The sequence below is a fragment of the Physella acuta genome, unplaced genomic scaffold (assembly GCF_028476545.2).
Source record: "Physella acuta isolate Inbredline_101_S28 unplaced genomic scaffold, ASM2847654v3 ptg000367l, whole genome shotgun sequence".
Lineage (NCBI taxonomy): Eukaryota > Metazoa > Mollusca > Gastropoda > Physidae > Physella > Physella acuta.
In genome coordinates, this window is record NW_026731886.1 from 461,618 (window position 1) to 487,766 (window position 26,149).

General features: G+C 38.6%; 2 protein-coding genes across 3 annotated transcripts; both read right to left on the minus strand.

Annotated features, from left to right (window-relative positions):
* Window positions 1-747: 747 nt before the first annotated feature.
* LOC131941614 (uncharacterized) lies at window positions 748-1,593 on the minus strand. Its single transcript, XM_059300941.1, has one exon. The coding sequence runs from the start codon at window positions 1,591-1,593 to the stop codon at window positions 748-750; it is 846 nt and encodes a 281-aa protein (XP_059156924.1).
* A 2,968-nt stretch (window positions 1,594-4,561) lies between these two features.
* Window positions 4,562-24,231, minus strand: LOC131941638 (oncostatin-M-specific receptor subunit beta). Of its 2 annotated transcripts, XM_059301012.1 has the most exons (17): window positions 24,010-24,231; window positions 22,601-22,742; window positions 21,717-21,856; window positions 21,316-21,502; window positions 19,576-19,711; window positions 17,854-18,011; window positions 17,579-17,718; window positions 17,319-17,463; window positions 16,325-16,413; window positions 15,938-16,136; window positions 15,372-15,514; window positions 14,867-15,023; window positions 13,904-14,041; window positions 12,975-13,133; window positions 12,155-12,239; window positions 11,834-11,888; window positions 4,562-5,853 (listed from the first exon to the last, which is right to left on the minus strand). In XM_059301012.1, exons 2-17 carry the CDS (start codon window positions 22,677-22,679, stop codon window positions 5,425-5,427), a joined length of 2,439 nt encoding a protein of 812 aa, XP_059156995.1. In that variant the 5' UTR covers window positions 22,680-22,742; window positions 24,010-24,231; the 3' UTR covers window positions 4,562-5,424. The 2 variants fall into 2 exon arrangements, 1 of the variants encoding a protein (XP_059156995.1); XR_009386665.1 differs by lacking the exon at window positions 4,562-5,853 and having other exon boundaries at window positions 11,866-11,888; window positions 12,155-12,235.
* Between the last annotated feature and the right edge of the window lie 1,918 nt (window positions 24,232-26,149).

The window sequence follows — 26,149 nt, forward strand, 5'->3', positions numbered from 1 at the left end:
TACAGCCACCAATACGTACAGCCACCAATACTGAGATGTACAGCCACCAATACTGAGATGTACAGCCACCAATACTGAGATGTACAGCCACCAATACTGAGATGTACAGCCACCAGAGATGAAAAGCCACCAATACTGAGATGTACAGCCACCAATACTGAGATGTACAGCCACCAATACTGAGATGTACAGCCACCAATACTGAGATGTACAGCCACCAATACTGAGATGTACAGCCACAAGAGATGTACAGCCACATGAACAGCCACCAATACTGAGATGTACAGCCACCAATACTGAGATGTACAGCCACCAATACTGAGATGTACAGCCACCAATACTGAGATGTACAGCCACCAATACTGAGATGTACAGCCACCAATACTGAGCTAATTAAAAAAAACTTCAAGTGTCTTATACTAGTGGCTCCTGAGTCATTTATCTTCATCATAAGTGGGGGTTAAACTTTGGAAGTTTCGGGGGGAAGGGGTAGGGGTGGGGAGGGAAACCAGTAGTCAACTTTCGTTTTAAAAACTTCAATTTTCATCTAAAACCTTTGTTGTTTGTCTTATTATTTGGCGATATTTATATCTCGTGATGGTTATCACACTTTTTTGGGTAACTTTAAGAAGATGCTGTTTTCAGTTTGATCCCACATTTCAGTAAGAATTTATAAATCGGACTCCAATAAATAGGTTGCGATAATGTTTAAAGAATGTTAAGGCTAATATAATATGGTGGCTTGCCCTATATGGGTGGGAAGACAACCAACTTAGGCTTGTACTCTTTTAGCCTCTGTACATTTTGCTGTTGTGTTATCTTTATGATGCAACCAGCATTTGTGTTGATACCTGCGGCCTTTGTGTTGATACCTGCGGCCTTTGTGTTGATACCTGCGGCCTTTGTGTTGATACATGCGGCCTTTGTGTTGATACCTGCGGCCTCTGTGTTGATACCTGCGGCCTTTGTGTTGATACCTGCGGCCTTTGTGTTAATACCTGCGGCCTTTGTGTTAATACCTGCGGCCTTTGTGTTGATACCTGCGGCCTTTGTGTAGATTACTGCGGCCTTTGTGTTGATACCTGCGGCCTTTGTGTTGATACCTGCGGCCTTTGTGTTGATACCTGCGGCCTTTGTGTTGATACCTGCGGCCTTTGTGTTGATACCTGCGGCCTTTGTGTTGATACCTGCGGCCTTTGTGTTGATACCTGCGGCCTTTGTGTAGATTACTGCGGCCTTTGTGTAGATTACTGCGGCCTTTGTGTTGATACCTGCGGCCTTTGTGTTGATACCTGCGGCCTTTGTGTAGATTACTGCGGCCTTTGTGTTGATACCTGCGGCCTTTGTGTTGATACCTGCGGCCTTTGTGTAGATTACTGCGGCCTTTGTGTTGATACCTGCGGCCTTTGTGTTAATACCTGCGGCCTTTGTGTTGATACCTGCGGCCTTTGTGTTGATACCTGCGGCCTTTGTGTTGATACCTGCGGCCTTTGTGTTGATACCTGCGGCCTTTGTGTTGATACCTGCGGCCTTTGTGTTGATACCTGCGGCCTTTGTGTTGATACATGTAGCTTTTTTGTCCACACAGCTCATGTAGATTTTCTAAATTTTTCGATACAACAGCATTTGTTAGTTACTATAAACTGCAGCGTTTGTTAGTTACTATTGACTGCAGCGTTTGTTAGTTACTATTGACTGCAGCGTTTGTTAGTTACTATTGACTGCAGCGTTTGTTAGTTACTATAGACTGCAGCGTTTGTTAGTTACTATAGAGCAATCACCGCTTTAGTAGATTTTTTATTTTTTTACCAACCACTATCAATAGTATCAGAGTACACAAAAAATATTTTGGAATTAAAACATTCATTGCTTTACTGTCGGAATTTATGGTTAGGTCATTCACAAACTGTTCATTGGCTTGCTTGCTTGCTACTTGTGAAGCTAAGGTGGGGGGGGGGGGGGCTGTGCTGTGAAAGAAACTTAGAGGAAGGGACGCCATTGCTGTTGTACGTCAACTTCCAACTTTTTTTTTACACAAAGCCGATTTTAAGGCGTTCAGTTGTATCTCAAGGGTGACAACTCAATGTGCATGAGCTCCATAAAAAATTTTGTGGTGTTCAAAGTTATGAAAGTGAAAACAAAGAAACACCTTACATCATGTCGATCTTTGATTTTTTTTTCAAAGAATTTTTTTCCGACGAAAGCGTGTTTTTAATAAATTAAAAACAACTAAATACATGACGATTTTTGCCCCCCCCCCCCCCTCCCCTGCATTGTGGGGACTGGCAGTATAAACATCTGACCTGCTGTATAATAGTTGTTACCAGCTAAACTGTTATCTAGCGATAAACCAACTGAACTGATATAGAATACAAGTGGAGGAGGTCTAGAATATTTTTTTAAATTTGAAAACAAAAAGCTAGGCTGACAGGTTTATTCATGATTTTCAACGTATATTTTGGAAAGAATAAAGAATTGCATGGTGTGTGAGTAAATATTTATTTTTGAGCCTGCCCAGCAGTGAGCACATGAAGAATGACAAAGTTAAATACATGGTCAGGTGAAATAAACAATGTAAACAGATACACAAACCAGCTGTAAGCGCCAGAGGCGTATCCAGGTTTTCGTTGTAGAGGGAGCGAAAAGAGCAAAAAAGGCGCCGAATTTGTAACACGTTCTATATACGTGTATATATATATATATATATATATATATATATATATATATATATATATATATATATATATATATATATATATATATATATATATATATATATATATATATATAATTACTAGCTGTATGTCATTACTAGCTGAATGTCATTACTTCGCTATGATGTAAAATAAATTAAAAGTAAACACATAATTTAGGCCGAAAAAAGAAAAATTGTATCAATCTAAACAAATATATATATATATATATATATATATATATATATATATATATATATATATATACACTACAACCAAAAACAATGAACGCAACACAATCTGTTTTGTAATTCTTGTAAAAAAAAATTCTTACATAATAATTCCTGGGAAATTATTTAAGACAAGTGAAATAGGGGAAATAATCACTCTCTTAATATAAATATGTATATATCTACACATTTAATTATAAATGTCAAAACAAATAAATAATTACTTTAGAATATAATGAAATTGTTTAACACTATTCGTGTTTACAATATGTTTTTGTCTATAATCAGAATTTAATATATCGTCATCATAAATGCTAAAGTATTACAGCATAATGAAAATATTTAAATCAGAGTTGGTATAAAACCACGCTTTTATATATGAATAGCATAACGTTCGGAATAACATCCTACATAATTTAACTAATTATCGGTCTTTTAGTTCAGATCACATATTTTAATTAACTACTGGTTCTTTGTGTTCGTTAATGATAGTTTTTAACATAGTGATAGGTATGGATTAGATCAGTCTATTGATCACTCACCTTTTTACTTGTAATTGCAAAAACAAACAATATTCACAAAGTTTTTCGTTTAAAAAGCTAATTTTCTGGCGGCATGGTACTATGGTACATCATTACGCGTTTTTCTACAATGTACTTAACAGATCTGAGTCAGATCAGTTCGGGGTGGGTTGGGGGGATGGCTTTAACTTCATTCACCACTGTCTGGTCATTTTAGGTCAATTATCCAACCCAGTGTATACCTAGGTGTGACATTAATGTCGCTCTACACAATTGTGGTGGTGAGGTGTGTGTGTGTGGGGGGGGGGGGGGAGATAACCAACTCAGAGTGAACATAGCGTCAGTTTTTAGATGACTGTTCTAAACATACATATATATTACAAAAATATATATTACACAAATATATATTACAGGAATAGATTTAAATAAGTAGCAGTGGTATTATGACAATATTTTTTTACAGAGGGGTCCATGGGGGAGGGGGTTGTAACTGTTTCATATAATTTTTGTAATCGTAATCACTATCGCCCAAACTGTAAGAATACTACTACTTCATCGTGATGACGTTGTTGACCTTGTCAAAATTTCCCCACCACTACGCAGTTTGCTCATAAGTCATAAGTAAATTTAAAAATAGAGGTGCCACATCAGTTGTATTTGTTTCTGTACTGTAATTTTTTTTAAATTAATCACACGATTCAAACTGTATATATAAATTATATAAAGTAATTATGAGTGAAGTTTTATGTATAACATTTTCTAATCCAATTATTCGTAAGCAAATACGTTATACAGTTGCCTTAAACTTAACACCCCTCTTGCAAAGTGGTACTACCGTAGAGGTTTTTAAACATTGCAATGCATCGTAATGGTTATTTTTAGAATGGCAAACTGATGCAGCTGTTAATACGTGTTGTAAAAGTAGACACTACTAGACTAGTACAATAATGCTTAATTGCTGCATGAAAAGAAATCTTGTGATTTACATAGATTTTTTTAACAAATATCTTAAACTTTGAGTTTAAAAAGTTTCCAAAAAGGCACCACTTTGCTGAAAATGGCCAGAGGGGGAGAGGCCGCTCCCCTGCTCCCCCCCCCCCCCCCCCCCCCCCCCCTGCGTACGCTACTGACACAAATACACAATAAAATAGAAAAATATAGTTGAGATTCATTTTTGTGTCTTCACAAATTTGTGTTGCCTATCGTGAACCAAGGAATATTTGCTGCGGTCAGAAATTGGACTGAGGCTAGTAACCCTGGTTGCTTGTGCACCGAGAAAAACAATAAGGAAGAAGAACTTATATTTTTTAAAAAAAGAAATTCAAAGCATAGATTTTCAATGTGTTACAATTTTCCTATTAATTTACAGTAGGTCCTTAAAAAATGTTGCTTTCAACGTGTGGCTTCATAGTCTATAAACCATTGAATGATCGCACATTGGATATCCAAGCACAAAGTTAAGAAGAGCCACATGTTGCCTGGGCCCTAAGTTGAGAAGAGCCACATGTTGCCCATGCATCAAGCCCCCTCTCTCCACACAGCTTGATATGAGCAGCCCATGCATCAGCCCCCCTCTAACAGCTTGATATGAGCAGCCCATGCATCAGGCCCCCTCAGTGTCGCAGGAGCTGCCGAAAGGAGACCAGGGGTGGTAATCCTATCGTCTAAGGGGCTCCACTACTGTTTGCTTTAGGAGTTGTCTTTCCTAGATAGGTTGCTGTCCCCAGCTAACGAGTCTCTTTTGTCCTAAGTTTCGAACTCAGGACTTTTGAGTTAGAAACCATGTGCTTACCCGCTCGACCAAATACACTAGAAACTGATGGCATTTTTATAAAACCTTTTAAAAACTTATCAGCTACAAATTTTGTTCTTTTCGATGAGCAAAAATAAAGTAAAATTGAATGTTTTAAGGTTTTTCCTCAATACAGATACAAGTTAGCGTTTTATAAACTATTTAATTTCTTTAAAAGTTAATAGACATTAATTAGTGAGTTTGGTGACTACAAGAACTGCAGGAACAGTGTCTACATATATTTGTGGACCAACCAATTCCTGGCTAGTATCTGGTTTTGTGCACATTTTCATGTACGACTCGGTGCCAACAGCTGAAGAATCCTCTAAAACAGACAGCAGTGGGGAGGATTCAGCGGACGGAATAAATACAGCGGTTGGAAGAAATGGAGTGGATGGAATACATTCAGCGGTTGGAAGAAATGGAGTGGATGGAATACATCCATGGAAATGTGTTGACAAAATGGATCCATTTGTAGGTGATGATGTCCCTGGCTTGTCGTTTTGGTTGAGCTGGGAACCATCGGTGTGTTGGGTAAGTTGAGTCGTGCTGGCGTCGTGGGATGTGGTGGACGACTCCACAGGGTGGCCAGCTTCCACATCTAGATCATTGAGACCCTAAAAATGGGAGAGAAAGAAGATTTTTATTTTTCAGTCCACACTTTGTTAATTATTTTTTTTATGAAAAAGCTTCATCATCATCATTCCTGTGGATCTTTTATGGAGCATTGGGATGCTACAACACCTCTCCATTGTGGAGCATTGGGATGCTACAACACCTCTCCATTGTGGAGCATTGGGATGCTACAACACCTCTCCATTGTGGAGCATTGGGATGCTACAACACCTCTCCATTGTGGAGCATTGGGATGCTACAACACCTCTCCATTATGGAGAATTGGGATGCTACAACACCTCTCCATTGTTGAGCATTGGGATGCTACAACACCTCTCCATTGCTCTCGGTTCTTGGCGATTCTTCCAAGTTGGGTCCTCGACATTCCGGCTGGTTCTGCTTCTTCTACAGTTGACCTTTTCCAAGTTTTTTTTTACCTACCTACTTTCCTCTTTCCTTAGGGATTCCAATCAAGTGCATGTCTGGTGATGTTGCTAGTTGGTTTACGCAAGGTATGTCCAGTCCATCCCCATTTGCACTTTTGTATTTTACCAAGAGGTTCTTGCTCAGTTTTTGTATACAGTTCGACTTTGGTCATTTTTCAGGCCACGTGATGTTCAATATGCAGCGGAGTCATCCGTTAATGAAAGTCAGAAGTCACAGTGTAAGGATTCTTGCTTCTCTCTGCCCTTCAAGAATTGAGTGTTAAATCTGCGATGAGGTCTGCCTGCTATGTCATTGAATGAATTCAGCTTGGTCGTGAATGTTGCAACCAGCAGTTGGTGATCTGATGCTACGACTGCGCATTGTTTTACTCTCACATCCACAAGATTTCTTCTCCACGTTCTGCTTATTGTCACTGTAATGGATTGACGATAGAAGCATGTGGTTGTATATAAACGCTTATTGGCCTCCAACTACATGATGATAACGAGAGAGGGCGGAAGTGACGAGAGACAAAGATATATATACATGTAAGGGACATCACTCAAGATAACAGTATAAATATAATACTAATACAAGAAGAGTGAGTTCCCTTGACTTCACAAGTCTCACTATATTACATCCCTTTACCCTTAGTAAACACAACACATCTCTCAATAGAACAATTTGCAGTATCCTAAAATCACCAATTATATTGTAACATGAACACTATGGTAGATTACATCCTTACAAACAATGCACAATATGTTACAACATAATTAAAATACAAAACAATGATGTCAAAGTCCTTTTGACCTTTAAAATCATAGGTCTAACTTATTTGGGACTTTGATTGTCCTGCTTGACCTTCTCAGTGGCTTTTGATTTGGTGACTCAAGATTCTGACCATATGGATTCTCTATCTCAGGAGGTCTAGGATCAAAATCATTAATTCCAGAATTTACATTTTCTGACTCCAGACTACTTGGTTAACTCATATCAACAGAACTTGGTTGTGGAACAAACTGAGTTGGTGTGAACTGTTCAGATTTGGTGGGATTGACAGATTCACACTTATTATCTGCACAAGTTATTTTTAACTGGTCTGCATGTCTACGGACAATAAGTCCATCATTTGTTTTTATTTTATAAGACACAGGTCCTGTACATTGAACAATTTGACCTGGTATCCATTTTTCCCTTCTCCCATAATTTCTTAGATACACATTCTCATTAACTCCAAATTCTCTTTCAATGCATGTTTTGTCATGATTTAATGGAACTATTTTTGAATTGGCATCTGGAAGTATTATGCTGTTATTCAGATCCTTGACTGACATAGATTTCTTTGATTGATCAATTTTCTCAGGTAATCTGATGGTGCTTTTTAGTAACCAAAAATACTGTTTAAAAGTACTATCCTGGACCATATCAATTTGCAACTGTGATCCAGTATTTGAAGTGGGTGTATTAAATGGCAAAAATCTTTTTTCTTTTGTTTTGATGTTACCCTTTTAGTTTCTGTAAGTGCTAATGATGTTAGCAAAGTTGTTTGATAATCACATTCCTTCTTACTTAAAGCATTTGAAATTGCCATATCACCATAATCATTTATTAAGTTACAAATACTTTGTTTAGGCAACTCTGACTGATAATGGACTGCATCTTCTCCATCTTTTAGACTTAACTCTGTTTTTCTTATTTTATATGGCTTTAAGTCCTCATTCACTGACTCTTCAGGCCAACCATTTTTACAGTACTCATATACTTTTATTAAGCACTCATCTTTTTGTGTTTCTCTTTTAATATCATTCACATTTATATTGGAGTTATCCATGATAGTGAAGAGAACAAATACATCTTCTGGTACATAGCTAAGGCTTTGGTTTTTTAAAGGTAATCTACTAAGACTATCTGCACTATTCTCAGATCCAGGTTTGTATTTCAATTCATAATTGTATGCAGTTAGTGTGATAGCCCATCTTTGAATTCTTGGTGAGGCATGCTCAGGTAGGGTTTTGTTTTCTCCAAATAAACCTAGCAATGGTTTATGATCTGTAAAGATGGTGAACTTCCTACCAAACAGAAACTTATGAAATTTCTTAACACCAAAAATGATGCCTAAGCCTTCCCTATCTAACTGAGAATAATTTTTCTCAGCCTGGTTCAAAGATCTACTGGCAAAAGCAATGGGTCTGTCACCCTTTTCATCTAGGTGGGATAAGACTGCTCCTACACCATCTGGTGAAGCATCACATGTTAATATAAGTCTTTTCCCTGGGTCATAGTGAGTTAGTAAGGTGTCAGAAGACAAAGCTTCTTTTGCTGTATTAAAAGCAGCTTCTTGTTGTTTACACCAGTGCCAAGTTGCATTTTTCTGCAGCAGCTTGTACAGTGGTGATAGTTTACCAGACAGATTCCCTATGAACTTTGCATAGTAATTTATCAAGCCCAAAAAAGCTCTTAGTTGTTGGGTATTTTCAGGTTTGGGTGCTTCTTTAATGGCTTTTGTTTTCTCAGGTTGAGGTCTGATACCTTGCTTGCTCAATATATAACCAAGAAAACTAATTTCTGTCAGCATGAATTGACATTTATCTTTGTTTATCTTTAAACCTTTTTCACCAACTATTTTCAAGACTTTATCAAGTGTTTTAATATGTTCAGTGTCATTCTTACCAGTTATGTACACATTGTCAAAGTAAACACAAACATTTGGAATATCCTTAAAAATACTGTCCATGACAGCTTGGAAAATTCCAGGGCTGGATGATATACCAAAACATAGTCTTTCATATTGGTAGAGTCCTTTATGTGTGTTTATTGTCGTATAGACTTTTGAATCTGGATGCAGTTCTAGTTGAGTGTAAGCATGACTAAAGTCTAATTCAGTGAATTTGTCTCCTCCTGCCAAATTTCCTCAATGTTAGGAATAGGGTACCTATTTAGCTCTATTTGCTTATTCAGTGTAGCTTTATAGTCTCCACAAATTCTTACAGAACCATCCTTCTTTAACACTGGCACAATGGGCGTTGCCCAATCGGAATAGTCTACCTTCTTTATGATGCCATTAGATTCCAATCTACTTAGCTCATTTTCAATTTTATTCCTCATTGCATAAGGTGGAACTCTAGCTTTGCAGTATCTTGGATTTGTGTCTTTAATGCTTATCTGCACTGTTCTATCATTTAGTAATCCAGAATTACCAAAAACACTTTCATTTTCAGATATAACTTTATCTATTGTAGTAAAACTAGATTCTCTTGCATTGGTCACTGAAAATATACTCTCCCAATTTAACTTAAGATCACTTAACCAGTTCCTACCTAGTAATGGTGGTCCATTTCCTTCAACCACAAGAAGAGGAAGTTTAACACTTTGACCATTATAACTTACATGAACCATACACTCTCCTATTACCGGAACATTGTCACCAGTGTATGTTGTTAGACACTTGTGACATGGTTGTAGAGGCACTGATCCTCCTGTGACAGCGTCAAAGTCTTTCTTTGTGATGACTGTTAGAGATGCTCCAGTGTCAAGTTGGAAGCTGATGCTCTTACCGTTGATATTAACTAGTACATTGATGGGAGCATGACTTATTGATTTCACAGAGAACAGGTTGAAATCCGGCTGCGAATCAGTTTGAGCATTTTCACAGGTAGAGTGGTTCATTGGTTGGGTTAGGTAGTCTTGGTGAGAGTTAACATAGTGCTGCCTTTGGTTGCGGTACTGTCTTGACTGGCTAGATTTAGCAACAGACGAAGACTTTGCAAAGCAGGCCTTGGCAATGTGACCTTGCTTACTGCACTTATAACAAGTAGCTGACTTGAACTTGCATCGATGAGATGCATGGGGACCTTTGCATCGATGACATTTTTGATAATTATTACTAGATTTAGATCTAGGATTTGAACGTGCAGGCTGTTTAGCATAAGTTGAAATGCTCTGATGGGGTTGGTGTTTGTTGACTAACCTGCTGTTTACTGCATGGATCTCTGAAGGTGTTAGAGATTTCGCCGCCTCGGATGACTGCTGGAATGAAGTTGCATTGCTTTTTCCAATGTTAGATCTGACTCGAGCAGCAACTTTCTTTGAACATCAGGGCTGTTTACACCTGTCACAAACTTTTCACATAGTCTGTCAGACAGCGTATCGCCGAATTCACAAAATTCACTTAGATGACGTAAAGCAGCAACATATTCTGATATTGACTCGTTTGGTTGACGAGTCCTACCGTCAAATCTAGCTCTACACAGAAACTTTGATGGGGTAGGCGCATGGTGGTCTGTTAGCAATTTGCTCAGCTCGTTAAAGCTCTTGGTATCTGGACTAGCTGGTGCGCATAAGTCCTTTAATAGCCTAAATTGTTGAGGCCCTATGACTGTTAACAAAACAGCTCTCTTTTTGGCTTCTATCGTCACGTCGTTAGCTTCAAGGTAAAAGCTTAACCTATCTAGATAATCATGAATGGTTTCATCATTCGAATCAAATTCTTTTATTTGGCCATACAGCGCCATTATTCTAGAAATACTTAGCCAATATGCTCTAGCAAACATCTTTTTGAATAAGTAGGTGCTCTTTCTAGTGGATTATTTATCGTCGTCGCCAGATGTAATGGATTGACGATAGAAGCATGTGGTTGTATATAAACGTTTATTGGCCTCCAACTACATGATGGTAAAGAGAGAGGGCGGAAGTGACGAGAGACAATTATTTATATACATGTAAGGGACATCACTCAAGATAACAGTATAAATATAATACTAATACAAGAAGAGTGAGTTCCCTTGACTTCACAAGTCTCACTATATTACAGTCACGTGATTAATCAGGTGAGGTCAAGGTAGTCTTGTGAATGACCTTATGTGGGAATACTGTTCCACTAATGCCAAGGTCATCTAGAGCACAGAAATATGCAAATAGTTTTCATAAGACGTGCTCATTCCTGGTCCTCTCATTATAATCTCCCTGCCAGTGTTTAGCTGGATAGCTAATTAAGGTGAATAGTTAATTAGAACTGATAATTAATTAAGTTAATAGTTAATTAATATTGAAAGTTAATCAAGATTGATAGTCCATGCTTGACATAAAGAAAAAGAAAACTAATTAGGCACAACTGTGAATAAATGTTTGAACAGCTAGCAGGGCTGTTGGTGCTTGTTGCTGACACAGACACGGGGTGGTGATGCTGTTTATTTCTACCACAGGTAAAGGGTTGGGGGGGGGGTATGCTGAACGGATGGTGTTCACACTTTCTTACCTGTGGTGTTCATGTTTGCTGACCTGTGGTGTTCATGTTTGCTTACCTGTGGTGTTCAGGTTTGCTTACCTGTGGTGTTCAGGTTTGCTTACCTGTGGTGTTCAGGTTTGCTTACCTGTGGTGTTCATGTTTGCTTACCTGTGGTGTTCAGGTTTGCTTACCTGTGATGTTCATGTTTGCTTACCTGTGGTGTTCAGGTTTGCTTACCTGTGGTGTTCATGTTTGCTTACCTGTGGTGTTCAGGTTTGCTTACATGTGGTGTTCAGGTTTGCTTACCTGTGGTGTTCATGTTTGCTTACCTGTGGCATACTGAAGGACAGTGTTTTGAACTTTCGTCTTGATCTAAAAAAATTCCTATAAATACAAGCAGAGTTTTTAAAAACATTTTAACTGTAATTTATACATGAATCTATGAGTTGCCATAAGGTATAAATAAGAAACTAATGATATATGAATCTATGAGTTGCCATGAGGTATAAATTAGATTGTATTCAACATTCAGGGAGTGAGTTAGGTGTTTAGGTGTGTAAAACATGAAACGTCTGGTGTTTTGTCCATTTCTTTCATACACATCCACACAGTTCAAACTGTCATTGGCTCAAACTTACTTGTCTACTTACTTAAGTAACGGCAGTAACAGAAGAACAATGGCTACTGAGGCTGACAAAGTGCCACCAACTTTCATGATTATCACCAATGCACTGGCTAGGGAAAAAGGATGTTATTACCAATTTATTTTAAAAGAGAATACAAGAATTAGGATTAAAACAGTACGTACAGAACCAATCCACAGGATACAATAATTAGAATTAAAAAAGTAGGTACAGAACCAATCCACAGGTTTAATTAATCAATCAGGCGTCCCATTACCGGAAGGTGGGGGGGGGGGGGGGGGGGTGTCGAGTAGTTGGGGCACAACAGTTGAATTTTCAAAAATTCTTGCTTTGATTGTGTCATTTGTCTGTACCATGTTAACTGGCTGGTCTTTGAATAGTGAATACAGTGATAAAATAGTTGGCGTGTAACAATAGGTGTGGTCTTTAAACAATGGGTGTGATCTTTAAACAATGGGTGTGATCTTTAAACAATGGGTGTGATCTTTAAACAATGGGTGTGATCTTTAAACAATGGGCGTGATCTTTAAACAATGGGTGTGATCTTTAAACAATGGGTGTGATCTTTAAACAATGGGTGTGATCTTTAAACAATGGGCGTGATCTTTAAACAATGGGTGTGATCTTTAAACAATGGGTGTGATCTTTAAACAATGGGTGTGGTCTTTAAACAATGGGTGTGATCTTTAAACAATGGGTGTGGTCTTTAAACAATGGGTGTGGTCTTTAAACAATGGGTGTGGTCTTTAAGCAATACAACAGATGTGACCATATGTGGGTGTGGTTATTTTGTGGGTCTGACAAGTAATTGATCACATAAACAAACCTGGTGAGCTGATTTTGACCGATGTAACAGCCTCCTCTCCAGGCTTGCTGTTGGATACACTCTGTACCTTGATGGTGTAATTTATGTCTGTCTCTAGGTCAGACAGCTCAAACTTGTTCCTGTTTCCTGGTACAGTCTGTGTGCTGTAGTTATTGGCCTCTAGAGATTAGAAAATATGGTACAGTCTGTGTGCTGTAGTCATTGGCCTCTAGAGATTAGAAAATATGGTACAGTCTGTGTGCTGTAGTCATTAGCCTCTAGAGATTAGAAAATATGGTACAGTCTGTGTGCTGTAGTCATTGGCCTCTAGAGATTAGAAAATATGGTACAGTCTGTGTGCTGTAGTCATTAGCCTCTAGAGATTAGAAAATATGGTACAGTCTGTGTGCTGTAGTCATTAGCCTCTAGAGATTAGAAAATATGGTACAGTCTGTGTGCTGTAGTCATTGGCCTCTAGAGATTAGAAAATATGGTACAGTCTGTGTGCTGTAGTCATTAGCCTCTAGAGATTAGAAAATATGGTACAGTCTGTGTGCTGTAGTCATTAGCCTCTAGAGATTAGAAAATATGGTACAGTCTGTGTGCTGTAGTCATTGGCCTCTAGAGATTAGAAAATATGGTACAGTGTGCTGTAGTCATTGGCATCTAGAGATTAGAAAATATGGTACAGTCTGTGTGATGTAGTCATTGGCCTCTAGAGATTAGAAAATATGGTACAGTCTGTGTGCTGTAAATATTTCTATTTGTTTTTTTTATATATAAAGTACCATTCCATGCTGACACCAACCATTTAAGCACATGTTATAACAAGGGTCATTAAGTGTAACAATTTTCTATAACACACCTCAGTAATAGATATAAGTGCTTATTGAGTTAACTCATAGAATAAAATCACAAACTATTTGAACTTGCTATTAAAGAAAACTCACTTCCACCATCTTTCCTGTACTTGACTAGATATTTGGTCACTTTGACAGCGTTTTCTTCACAACCAGCAGGGTTCCAGTATAAAAGGGCTGAGCTCTCTTTGGGGATGGCAACCAGGTTTACTGGGGCAGGTACTGTATCTGGGGGTAACAGAAGGTACACATCACTTGGTGGTGGGGAGGGGGTGGCAGTCAGGTTTACTGGGGCAGGTACTGTATCTGGGGGTAACAGAAGGTAGACATCACTTGGTGGTGGGAGGGGGGATGGCAACCAGGTTTACTGGGGCAGGTACTGTATCTGGGGGTAACAGAAGGTACACATCACTTGGTGGTGGGGAGGGGGTGGCAGTCAGGTTTACTGGGGCAGGTACTGTGTCTGGGGGTAACAGAAGGTACACATCACTTGGTGGTGGGAGGGGGGATGGCAACCAGGTTTACTGGGGCAGGTACTGTATCTGGGGGTAACAGAAGGTACACATCACTTGGTGGTGGGGAGGGGGTGGCAGTCAGGTTTACTGGGGCAGGTACTGTGTCTGGGGGTAACAGAAGGTACACATCACTTGGTGGTGGGGAGGGGTGGGAGGGGGGGGGGTAGCAGTCAGGTTTACTGGGGCAGGTACTGTGTCTGGGGGTAACAGAAGGTACACATCACTTGGTGGTGGGGAGGGGGGTCGGCAACCAGGTTTACTGGGGCAGGTACTGTGTCTTGGATAACAGAAGGTACACATCACGTGACGTGTGGGGTATCATTAACCCACAAATCTGTACTGTGGTTTAGCTTGGTATTGTAGTGTTTGTTGTGTTAATCAGTGATATATTTTTTAAAACAAAACCTAGTCTAGCCACTCATAATAATAGAACAAATGTGTGGGGAGGCAGAATGTCATTTGCAGCTTTTAAATTTAATTGTATTAGGTTTTCTCAAGTGGGGTTTATTTGAGTGATAGTCAGATGTAAAAAACTTACTTGGATTTTGTATGTATGAACATTCAGCCCAGAAAATTCCAGAAGCTTGTCTTCCATCAAAAACTGAAATGCCCACACGAATCAAGGGGCTGAGATTTGGCTCTGGAATCTCCACATCTGACAGGGATGCAGGAACTAGAGACCAAAACATTTCACTCTGTTGAAGCAAATACAAATATCAGTTGTGTATTTGAATGGGATGAAAGCAAGCAGACGACACATTTCTGCTAAACGGCAGTGAATGGCCAATCGCGTCACAACAACACTCCTTGAAAACTAATCATATCATCGTAGCCATTTAAAAACAAACGCGTTTTTTCACAAATCATTTTCTAGGCTAGCGATTAATTTGATAAACTAAATTAGTATCAAATTAAAGGTAAATAAATGTAGTTTTTAATTCTTGAACAATAATGAAGTTTAAAATCTTAGGCGACACCCTACTAAATCTGTTCTTATGCACCAAACTTGTAACGTACTTTTAGCTGTTCTGGATAATATTTACCTGGCAACTAGCTGAAGTGCTAGTTCTAAAACACCAAAATATAGTGTAGGTAGAATTGTCCTTCTTGGACTCCCACACAGCTTGAAATGTCTTGTTCGCATCGTTTCGGAATACAGAAAAAGTTTTCTCAACATTTGGTGGCACTAAAAAGTTTATAACACAGAAAAAGTTTTCTCAACATTTGGTGGCACTAAAAAATTTAAAACACAGAAAAAGTTTTCTCATCTAGTGGCACTAAAAAATTTAAAACACAGAAACATTCCCTCAACATCTAGTGGCACTAAAAACTGTAATTGTTGCATCAGATTTGTATGCGGGTACTTTAGGTGCACAAATTTATCACAGTTCAATTTTTACTTTAGTTTGATAGACATCAGTAAAATTTCAAGAAGAATGAAAAAAAAAAGAAACGCATTTTTCTGAAGTTAATTTTTAACTTCTTATTTGTCTATGTTTACGTACATTTTGTTCTATTAAAAGAAAAAAAAAACAACGGACATATTCTGCTATTTTATAAGTTTTGAGTTCAGCCCTAAAGACCACAGCTATGTTTATGATAAACTGACCAGTTAAATTAGAGATTTGCAGTACTGAAGGAGTTGTAGACATTCCTGCTCCATTAACAGCAAAAAGTTGGATGACTGAAGTATTACAATCTGTTTCAACTGTGGCTTCAAATTTTCCTGCATCGACTTCTTCTGTCATATCTCCAGTATCAATAGTATAGTTTTTTATCACTCCGTTTCTGGCAAACTCAGGAACTTGCTGAAAGTAAATTAAAGCAGACATTTCAATCTGATAGAAAAACAAAATAGAACTTTATCAATAATGTGAAAAGTCTCAAAAGAAGCAGAAAACATTTTGAAAAAAAAGGTGTTTATATAATTTAAAACGTTTACTAAATGTGAATGAACAAAAAGTTGTAAGCACGAAGAAATAAATGCTCATTTTACCTTCCAATAAAGTGTTACACTTTTTCTGCCATTGTTGCACATAGTCATACTGTAACTGCCATTTGTTATTTCTGGACCTAAACTCGGTTCTAAATATTTCAAACAAATTTAAAGTCAAACTGTCAGCATCACGGATATACAGGCCAGTAGAGCAGGAATTTTGTCTGTTTTCACAGGGATTTTGTCTGTTTTCACAGGAATTTTGTCTGTTTTCACAGGAGTTTTGTCTGTTTTCACAGGGATTTTGTCTGTTTTTACAGGGATTGTGTCTGTTTTCACAGGGAATGAACAAGGAGAGATGTATCTGGGTCAGAAGGCACTTTAGGTGTGTGGCATTGTAGGCGTGTGGCACTGTAGGTGTGTGGCACTGTAGGCGTGTGGCATTGTAGGCGTGTGGCACTGTAGGTGTGTGGCACTGTAGGCGTGTGGCATTGTAGGCGTGTGGCACTGTAGGTGTATGGCACTGTAGGCGTGTGGCACTGTGGGCGTGTGGCACTGTAGGTGTATGGCACTGTAGGCGTGTGGCACTGTGTGAAACTGTGTAGCACTAGGCGTGTGGCACTGTAGGTGTGTGTTATTGTGGGCGTGCCATGTGGAGTAACTCCATGTATATAAGAAACCACATATATAGCTTGACAATAATGACTGTCGCAGTGTGTGTGTTGAGGTTCCGTGTGTCTGTGTGTACAGTCTATATTGGACATTATACATCATTGTACAGTCTATATTGGACATTATACATCATTGTACAGTCTATATTGGACATTATACATCATTGTACAGTCTATATTGGACATTATACATCATTGTACAGTCTATATTGGACATTATACATCATTGTACAGTCTATATTGGACATTATACATCATTGTACAGTCTATATTGGACATTATACATCATTGTACAGTCTATATTGGACACTTTGCATTATTGTACAGTCTATACAGTACAGTACAGGTACAGTACAAATTTCGAAGAGTAGATAACTCTTTACCTTTCTCTGGTGTTGTATATTCATAAAGTGCTGGATCACTTGGGAAACCAGAATGAAGTCCACTAGGGGTACAACTCACAGAGAAACTATGGCTGGTATAAGGTTTCAGACCGCACAATTCAAATCTTTTGGCCTCCACATTTTCCTGGTGATTGTAAAGTACAAAACAATTTTTTTCACTCAATTTTCGCAGAAGTTTTTAAAAACATCTTTATGTCTATGTGTGTCTTTTAGATATGCATTTTACAATTCAAAAATACCTTTATGTCTGTGTGTCCTTTAGATGTGTGCTGTATTCTACACGTTGAATTATAGAAAGATTTACTTGTCCAGGTCAAGGTGTAGCAGTCTTGAGATGAAGTTGGACTGAGGGTCAAACCTTCAGCACGTGCCAGCTTTACTGTGACACAAGGCGTGTTTGTTAATTCTATTTTGTTGTGGTGAAATAGGCTTTCTTTCTCGTTACAAAGACAATTAAAGATACAAAAAGAAAGCATCAAAGCCAAATGAAACAATATTCTAGAATTGTGCTCACAAAGTTGATTGGGATCACGTTCAAAAATCTGAACAGCTGATTCGTGTCTAACCGTGTTTGTAATATTTATCTGGATACGGTAAGGCACTGGACTGAAGTTGTCAGAAGTCCAAACACACCTTTCAAAGCTGAGGTCTGGACATGCTTGAAGCTGGTCACTAGATTAACATCAGTGGGATTAGATTAACATCAGTAGGATTAGATTAACATCAGTAGGATTAGATTAACATTAGTAGGATTAGATTAACTTAAGTAAGACCAGATTAATATTAGTAGGATTAGATTAGCATTAGTAGGATTAGATTAACATCAGTAGGATTAGATTAACATCAGTAGGACCAGATTAACATTAGTAGGATTAGATTAACATTAGTAGGATTAGATTAACTTCAGTAGGATTAGATTAACTTAAGTAGGATTAGATTAACTTAAGTAGGACCAGATTAACAGTGGGATTCGATTAAGTTTAGTAACACTTGATTTAAATCAGTTTTATTAGATACATCTAAATGTCAGTAAGATTAGATTAGCATCTGTAAGACAAGATTAACAGTAGGATAAGATTAACTTCAGTAGGACCAGATTAACATCATTAGGATTAAACCAGCTGCATACCCGTGCTTCGCCACGCTGAATCTTTGGAAAATGTACAAACAGAAAACAAAACAACAAAAACAAACACAAACAAAAACACAAACGCAAACCCAATGTAAACGCAATACGCAATCACAAACATAAGAAAAATACAAACACAAAAGAAAACCCAAACCCAACACAAACTCAAACAAAATCGCAAACACAACTCAAACACAAAAGGAAACACAAACACAACGCAACACGCAAACGTAAACGTAAACACAGAACACAATCGGAAACACAAATACAAACACAAAAGAAAACAAATGCAAACAAACGCAATCTCAAACAAAACGAAAACACAACGCAAATCACAAACAAATCACTAACACAAACAAATCAAAAGAAAACACAAACGTAAACGCTTTATCAAATAGCTTTATGAAACAAACGACCATGTTAAGTTTGGTAATGCTTTTTTCGGAGATTAATTAAATACAATTGAAAACAAGTTCCACAACACAAACAAAAACAAACACAACAAAAACAAACACATTACTGAAACTGTGAGTTAAAAGCTGTTATGTTATGTACCCTTAATATCATATTTTTAATATCTCATCGAAAGTAGATCTATATCTCACTTCTTGGTTTACGTATCGGCGCCTACCTCAGCGCCAGGCATGTGAGAGGCGTTTTTTTTTCATCACAATGGCTGTCCTCTTTGCGTTTGTCTTTGCGTTGTGTTTTTTTGTTTGCATTTGTGTTTGCATTGTGTTTGCGTTTGAGTTTTCTTTTGAGTTTGTGTTTGCGCGTTGCGATAGCGTTAGCGTCTAAGTTTGTGTTTGCGTTGTGTTTGCTTTCGAGCTTTCAATTGTGTTTAGTTTTGTTCTGTTCCCAAGTACATTTAAAAAAGATTCACCGTGGTGGAGCACGAGTATGAAGCTAGTGTAGGATATATATATATATATATATATATATATATATATATATATATATATATATATATATATATATATATATATATATATATATATATATATATATGGGGTAAATTGAAAATTCAAAGGATGGGTAGCTAGCTGCTCTGATGAGATCAGTGAGAGTTGTAGCAGACATTTAGCTTGAGGCTATGTGAAAACTTACAAGTTCTTATCTGAGTTAAAGTAGACAGACACAGTTGTGTCTTCCATGTTGTAGCTGACAGGATGTTGCCAGGTGCAAGTCATTGTTTCCATCTCATACACAACACATCTCATGTTGGTCACGTTCTGAGGGCCATCTATCATATGGAGCATGAAACTTGTCAATATATAAGTGGGGGGGGGCATCTATCATATGGAGCATGAAACTTGTCAATATACAGGGGGGGGGGCATCTATCATATGGAGCATGAAACTTGTCAATATACAGGGGGGGGGGGGGGCATCTATCATATGGAGCATGAAACTTGTCAATATACAGGGGGGGGGCATCTATCATATGGAGCATGAAACTTGTCAATATATAAGCGGGGGGGGGGGCATCTATCATATGGAGCATGAAACTTGTCAATATACAGGGGGGGGGGGGCATCTATCATATGGAGCATGAAACTTGTCAATATACAGGGGGGGGGGGCATCTATCATATGGAGCATGAAACTTGTCAATATATAAGTGGGGGGGGGGCATCTATCATATGGAGCATGAAACTTGTCAATATATAAGTGGGGGGGGGCATCTATCATATGGAGCATGAAACTTGTCAATATATAAGTGGGGGGGGGCCATCTATCATATGGAGCATGAAACTTGTCAATATACAGGGGGGGGCATCTATCATATGGAGCATGTTTCCATCTCATACACAACACATCTCATGTTGGTCACGTTATGAGGGCCATCTATCATATGGAGCATGAAACTTGTCAATATACAGGGGGGGGGGGGGGCATCTATCATATGGAGCATGAAACTTGTCAATATACAGGGGGGGGGGAGCCATCTATCATATGGAGCATGAAACTTGTCAATATATAGGGGGGGGGCATCTATCATATGGAGCATGAAACTTGTCAATATACAGGGGGGGGGGCATCTATCATATGGAGCATGAAACTTGTCAATATACAGGGGGGGGGGCATCTATCATATGGAGCATGTTTCCATCTCATACACAACACATCTCATGTTGGTCACGTTCTGAGGGCCATCTATCATATGGAGCATGAAACTTGTCAATATACAGGGGGGGGGGGGCATCTATCATATGGAGCATGAAACTTGTCAATATACAGGGGGGGGGGCATCTATCATATGGAGCATCAAACTTGTCAATATACAGGGGGGGGGGAGCCATCTATCATATGGAGCATGAAACTTGTCAATATATAGGGGGGGGGCATCTATCATATGGAGCATGAAACTTGTCAATATACAGGGGGGGGGGGCATCTATCATATGGAGCATCAAACTTGTCAATATACAGGGGGGGGGGCATCTATCATATGGAGCATGAAACTTGTCAATATACAGGGGGGTATCTATCATATGGAGCATGAAACTTGTCAATATACAAGGGGGGCATCTATCATATGGAGCATGAAACTTGTCAATATACAAGTGTTATAATGGGGGGTGTATATATCATATGGAGCATGAAACTTGTCAATACACAAGTGTTATAAGAGGGGTGTCAGTATCTATCACATGCTAAGGTCACTGAAACAGGTGATCTCTACTTCATCTGCCCTTCAGGTTCAAAAGGGTACATTTATGTTACTATAGAGTGTCAATATAAGGTTGTTTCCTATCTAGTGTGGTTAGAAAAACTTGTCAATTTAAATTGACTGCCTATCAAGTGTGATAAAAAACAAGATGAATGTAACTTGACTGAAAGACTTACACTGAACCTGAACATCAGTAGAAGCAATCATCTCCAATTGTCTTCCAGCTCCACAAGGCAGGGTATCAACATAACACGAATATTCTCCAGCATTAGCTAGAGTGACATTAGGAAGTCTGAGAGTTGATGTTGTTGTGTTGACTATATGGACAAAGCTTGGAGGAATACACTGGCGCTGGCTGTAGGCCTGAAGAAATTCATCAACGTAGTTTTTAACTGATCTCAAATAGTTTTGTGTGAGGAAGGGAGCGCTTGAAGCATCTTGAACACTGATAACCAATTATTTCTCTACAATATTCAATAGAAAAGTTAGAGGTAGCAAACATTGAAAGCTTTTATTATGGCAATTGTATAGACAAGTGTTTAAATATTCATTAGCAGCAGTGTAATTATTTCCTTACTGTAATGTTATAGTGCATAAAAAAGATGTCACCAGCAGTAAAATTGTTGTCCAAAGCCTTTTGATTGAGTACACAGGTCAACTCTACTTCCTCTCCCACAAACTTGTAGTTACTGCCAGACAGTGCTGGGAGATCTCGTCCTATCAACAACAACAAGTGCATGCTTCAGTCATTTTATGCTTCAGTCATTTTATGCTTCTGTCATTTTATGCTTCTGTCATTTTATGCTTCTGTCATTTTATGCTTCTGTCATTTTATGCTTCTGTCATTTTATGCTTCTGTCATTTTATGCTTCTGTCATTTAACATGACAATAAATCTAAATGCTACTATATGCTTCTGTCATTTAACATGACAATAAATCTAAATGCTATTATATGCTTCAGATATTTAATATGACAATAAATCTAAATGCTACTATATGCTTCAGTCATTTAACATGACAATAAATCTAAATGCTATTATATGCTTCTGTCATTTAACATGACAAATCTAAATGCTACTATATGCTTCAGATATTTAATATGACAATAAATCTAAATGCTACTATATGCTTCTGTCATTTAGTATGACAATAAATATAAATGCTACTATATGCTTCTGTCATTTAACGTGACAATTAATCTAAATGCTACTATATGCTTCTGTCATTTAGTATGACAATAAATCTAAATGCTACTATATGCTTCTGTCATTTAACATGACAATTAATCTAAATGCTGGTATTTATCGTGTGACCAAAATTACCATTCCTTTACTAATAGGGCCCTACAAAGCAAATTACTTTTTAAATAGCCATGCTAGTTATATAACCATCACTTGATTGGTTAAAGTATTGATAGAATGATGTATCAGTTTCCAAGTAGACAGCTAAACAAAACCTACCTTTATGTTGGCTGGGGTAACCAAATGAAATGAGTGCTTGACTTAGAAAAAAAGTTGTTTGTATGAAGATATAAAACATTGTTCCTAATAGGACTATGAACTTTGACCCCTATTTGATGTATGGACGTCTTAAACTGGCATCCTGTGTGGAAAAACAAAAGAAAACATAATTAAATTTTAAAACATAAATCCTCTACTTAAGGTTAAAGGGATGGTGTGGTCGCATTGATGAGTATACGTTGCTAAACCAAAAGTCTGGAGCAGGGGCGGAACTACAGTGCCGCCAGACCCCGCAATGCAGGGGGGGGGGCAGGCCGTTTGGGGGCCCACAACCGACCATAATCAATTTCTTTATAGTTAAAAAATAATTTTCTTGTAAAAAAACAAACAGATCTACTACAGTAGTGATGTTCTACAGTAACTATAAACACACGCTGTTTCGTAAAGGAAAACAAGTTAATAAAAAGTCTAGTGACGATTTAAGCGCAATGTCCTTATGTTATCCATAACAATTTTTAATTTTTTGTGACCGAACGAAAGGATATTTTTTTGCGCTAAAAAAAAAGACAACTCAGGTTCAAAGCCAATCGTCTGGTCAATATGGCTGGCCGGGTAGTGGGTTCTATGGCTGGTCGTGTAGTGGGTCCTATGGCTGGTCATTTAGTGGGTCCTATGGTTGGTCATGTAGTGGGTCCTATGGCTGGTCATTTAGTGGGTCCTATGGCTGGTCATGTAGTGGGTCCTATGGCTGGTCGTGTAGTGGGTCCTATGGCTGGTCATTTAGTGGGTCCTATGGCTGGTCATGTAGTGGGTCCTATGGCTGGTCATGTAGTGGGTCCTATGACTGGTCATGTAGTTGGTCCTATGGCTGGTCATGTAGTGGGTCCTATGGCTGGTCATGTAGTGGGTCCTAAGGCTGGTCAATATGGCTGGTCATGTAGTGGGTCCTATGACTGGTCAAGTAGTGGGTCCTACTTGACTTTTATTTCTAGTTCCGCCACTGCTTGAAATATTTTTGAATCACAGACGTGACACACAAAATGAGCCAATTATTATATAGGGTTTTTTTTTTTTAAAAAGGTAGTTTTGTTTACATTCTTGTTGTAGATAGGTTTTTTATTCCTAAAAATCTCAAGTGTGAGTCAAGTCACACATCCTGAACCACATCCTCCCCACCACTCTACATTCGGGTCACTCCTTTTGCTAATTGGTGACGCCATTTTGGGGCGATCAAATCGTTAGTTTCAGTTTCTATCACTCTGTTGGTCAGAGTTCAACTCTCAAAACGACGCGGCAGAAAGATGTGTTTTAACCTCTGATTAAAACTTCATCTCTTGATCTGGAAATTTTGATCAGAATGAACAATAAAAAAAACACATTAAATATAAATATTTTAAATAGCTCTTTACCTTTAAGCTTGTGTAAAAACGACATGGACCGCTCGCCATAAAACTACCACAGTCAAAGAGTTGAAGATGACTGAGAAGGTTGCACCCAACGATCAATGCACGTCACTCAGGATTAGCCAACTGTTACCCAGCGAGTTCTTGAACTTTCAACCAACTCCAGGTTATCAATTGAAACATATTTTTATGGCGAGTCATATGCCCAATATGTACACAGTCGAGCGTTTGAGGTGCACCAGGCCATATTTAGTGAGATGCACCACATAATCCCATCAAACGTTTGAGGTGCACCAGGCCATATTTAGTGAGATGCACCACATAATCCCAATATGTACACAGTCAAACGTTTGAGGGGCACCAGGCCATATTTAGTGAGATGCACCACATAATCCCATTAAAGAGCATCGTGGTAATCTAATGGTAGCCTAATCAGTTTTAAGCTGTCACATGAGGGCTGGCAAGGGGAGAGAACAATGTCATCAAACCACCAGTACTTCCTTACATTCAGAATAGGGGGGGGGGCGATCTTGGTGGGAGGGTGGCTATATTTGTACTGTTAGAGTGGGTAGTAAATGATAGGCTAGGCTATATTTGTACTGTTAGAGTGGGTAGTAAATGATAGGCTAGGCTAAATTTGTACCATGCAAGAATACAATTGGACTACTGTTAGGGTGGGAAGAAAATGATTGGACTACTGATGATACAGCCAGGCTGGGAGATTGTGGGTAGTCAATGATTGGACTACTGATGTTACAGCCATGGTGGGAAGAAAATGATTGGACTACTGATGTTACAGCCAGGCTGGGAGATTGTGGGTAGTCAATGATTGGACTACTGATGATACATGTGGGTAGTCAATGATTGGACTACTGATGTTACAGCCAGGCTGGGAGATTGTGGGTAGTCAATGATTGGACTACTGATGTTACAGCCATTCTAGTTTAGTCCTCTCATCGTCAGAACTTGTCACCCCCAACAATGTTGAAACTAATGGGTAGCCCTCACTCCACAAGGTAGCCCTCACTCCACAAGGTAGCCCTCATTCCACTAGGTAACCCTCTCTCCACAAGGTAACCCTCTCTCCACTAGGTAGCCCTCACTCCACTAGGTAGCCCTCACTCCACAAGGTAGCCCTCACTCCACAAGGTAGCCCTCACTCCACAAGGTAGCCCTCACTCCACAAGGTAACCCTCTCTCCACTAGGTAGCCCTCACTCCACTAGGTAGCCCTCACTCCACAAGGTAGCCCTCACTCCACTAGGTAGCCCTCACTCCACAAGGTAACCCTCTCTCCACTAGGTAGCCCTCATTCCACTAGGTAGCCCTCACTCCACAAGGTAACCCTCTCTCCACTAGGTAGCCCTCACTCCACTAGGTAGCCCTCACTCCACAAGGTAGCCCTCACTCCACAAGGTAGCCCTCACAAAAAATAAAATACTCTTGTACCAGAAAATTTGACCAGATTTGAAAATAAAAAAATAGTTTTGATGGTGTGAAATGTTTTTATTAGTTTCTATGGCACTGATGAGCAGTAAGCAGATGAATAATTTATATCAGGGGAAATAACAAAGGTAAAAAAATACAACATTAAATAGGAAAATAGCTGAGATTCATCTTTGTGTCTTCACACATAGTGTAGCCTATCATAAACCAAGGAATATTTGCTGCGGTCAAAAAATGGACTGAGGCTAGTTGTTTTTACATGAGAAAAAAGCACTTTAAATGAGCATAGAAAAGTGTGAGGCACAGCTGATATCAATAATAGATGGGTAACACAAGGTTGATAAATAATAGATGGGTAACCCAACGTTAATCAGTAATAGATGGGTAACCCAACATTGATAAATAGATGGGTAACCCAACGTTGATAAATAGATGGGTAACCCAACGTTGATAAATAGATGGGTAACCCAAGGTTGATAAATAGATGGGTAACCCAACATTGATAAATAGATGGGTAACCCAACGTTGATAAATAGATGGGTAACCCAACGTTGATAAATAATAGATGGGTAACCCAACATTGATAAATAGATGGGTAACCCAAGGTTGATAAATATAGATGGGTAACCAAACTTTGATCAATATTTGAAAAATTGTTTTATCAAATTATCTTTGTACAACAATCTAGAGTCAAAGTTGAC